The following is a 2,111-nucleotide window of genomic DNA, read 5'->3' as shown; positions in this document are numbered from 1 at the left end:
AGTTTGGCTACATGCTCGACACACAGGGCGGTAACTCGGGGTCGCCCGTCTTCTCGACCAAGGAGAACGTCGTCGTCGGTCTCCACAACTGCGGCGGCTGCGAGAACGGCGGCATCAAGATCAACAAGGTTGTCGACATCCTCAAGGCCAAGAACTTGGTCCCGAAGGACGCCATTGTCAACACCAAGCCGGCGTGCTAGTGAGAAAAGTCGACGATAGTGGAGCTGTAAACGCTGCAGAATTTTGATTTGTTTTTGGATCGTGCACGGAGGGCACTTGTCAAAGAGAAACGACGGAGCAAAGTGCGTTCCAAGATTGCAGCCAGGCGTTGGATTCTGGTATGGAGGAATTGAAACTAGAACCAGATTCCGACTACGTCCTACGATGGAAGAACGAGAAGTGTGTCGAACGTCGACTACCCGGAAGCTTGGCCAATTGATCCGTGACTTGGTCGAAGGCTGTGTTCACACAACGTGTCCCGCACGTGCAAATTCTGCAGGCGGGCACACGGAACTTGCAAGCGTCGCACGACTGAAAGGCGAGTTGTGGTGGCGCGAGTTGTATGTCAAATAAAACGATTTGGTTGCCATTCATGTAAATAGCGAGCGTCCTGCTGAGCGAAATCGTTGCCCGCCAGCGCTGGCGCCTGCTGGGCCGCGTGCTGCGCCTGGAGAAAGGCGTATCTGCCAACGTTGCCGCCGTCCGCTGCTTTGCCCCGCCCGAGGCACCCCGTTTTTCAGGCCGCGCCAGGATGATCACATTGCCGATCGTCTAGCACCGCGAACTCCAGTCGCTGACGCCGCCTCAGTCGCTGGCGTCTCTCGAGGACCTCAACAAACTGCGCAGCTTTGCCGCCGACGACAAAGCCTGGCAGACCTTTTCAGAGCTTGTCGTCACGAGCCTCATCCGCGGCCGCGCGCCCCCGAGGACGACTATAGAAGAGCAAGATGAGCCGCCGCCTGCGCAGCCACGGCCCGGTGAGCGAATGAAGAAGAAGGAGATTGCTAGTCTCTACGTATGCAAAGTGTTTTTAACAGCAAAGATAACGTTCATATATATTCGTGTTAGTGCAAGAAGCGCTTGGATGGAGTCCTAGTACGAACTAACGGTATCGTCAGGCGATGGTGCGACGCCCGGAGCAGGATTTTGCGAGGAACGAACCCGGAGGTCATACCTGGTACACCCGAAGGCATTAGGAAGCAGTGTTTACATCACCTGTATCGATGTACTATACTCCTTCTGGACTACGGTCTCCTACTGTACACAAAGCCAAACGCTTCGCCCCGATGATCGGTATTCCGACGACGATTCGAACTACCCTAACCCACCCCGAGACATGTGTATGCACCGAGCGCTGCGCCGGGAATCCCGGTGTCATACCCGACGCAGCTCAATGCCGATTCTAGAGCTGCCGATTGTACTGACGTTGGAGTCGAACTGTGAACCACCTAACACTTCTGGTGTCGCTCGCGCCCGATTCGCCAAAAGTGGACCGAGGAGGACTGCACCGGCACGGCTAGGCCCTTTCTATTCTCAGATTATCAGACGATCGTCCAGGTGGTGGGTGGTGGGTGCTTCTCAGTGGGTTTTTACCGCGCGTTAATCGTCTGATCCATTGCGTTTTAGCATTTCACTTCGCCAACGTCGCTTTCGAACGTGGTCGTGCGTAGACGATAAAGAAAAAACCTATTTGACCACAATTGCCACCAGATATTGTCTACCAGCACCAACTCAGATGACTTGATGGCGATATACTGGTACAGGAATCCAAACCATGCGTGGCACCTCTCCACCACGGAGACCCACAAGAAAGCAGGACGCGAGGATGGGACGTAGCATCATCCCTACTGCCATCGGAGCATTCGATTCGCCGTTAATACTCTTTTCAGCATGCAATGAAGGCTCGCTGCGGCACTCACGGTGACGATAATGGATACACTTCGTCGTTACCCCAATCTTGGCGCGAAGTGATACCATCTGTTTTGGCTAGCCCAATGACATGTGGCCATGCAGCGGTCAACTCAGATCCACGAACTCAGATTTCGCAAGTCGCAGGATAAGCCCACGGGCTGGGGTGTTCGTCCAACGAGCTCACTTTCCATTTTGCCTTC

The 2,111-nt window shown here is 54.6% G+C and overlaps 1 protein-coding gene across 1 annotated transcript; it reads left to right on the top strand.

The window, feature by feature from the left end:
• Positions 1–2: 2 nt before the first annotated feature.
• On the top strand, positions 3–258 carry SPRG_18630 (hypothetical protein). Its single transcript, XM_012358069.1, has one exon. It carries the CDS (start codon positions 12–14, stop codon positions 198–200), a length of 189 nt encoding a protein of 62 aa, XP_012213459.1. The 5' UTR covers positions 3–11; the 3' UTR covers positions 201–258.
• Positions 259–2,111: the final 1,853 nt, after the last annotated feature.

The sequence above is a fragment of the Saprolegnia parasitica genome (genome assembly GCF_000151545.1).
Source record: "Saprolegnia parasitica CBS 223.65 unplaced genomic scaffold supercont2.1343, whole genome shotgun sequence".
Classification (NCBI taxonomy): Eukaryota; Oomycota; class Saprolegniomycetes; order Saprolegniales; family Saprolegniaceae; genus Saprolegnia; species Saprolegnia parasitica.
This window is presented reverse-complemented; position numbering and strand designations above follow the sequence as displayed.

Excerpts from the sequence above, each read along its gene's own strand:
- SPRG_18630 (XM_012358069.1), top strand. The coding sequence starts at position 12 with ATGCTCGACACACAGGGCGGTAACTCGGGGTCGCCCGTCTTCTCGACC.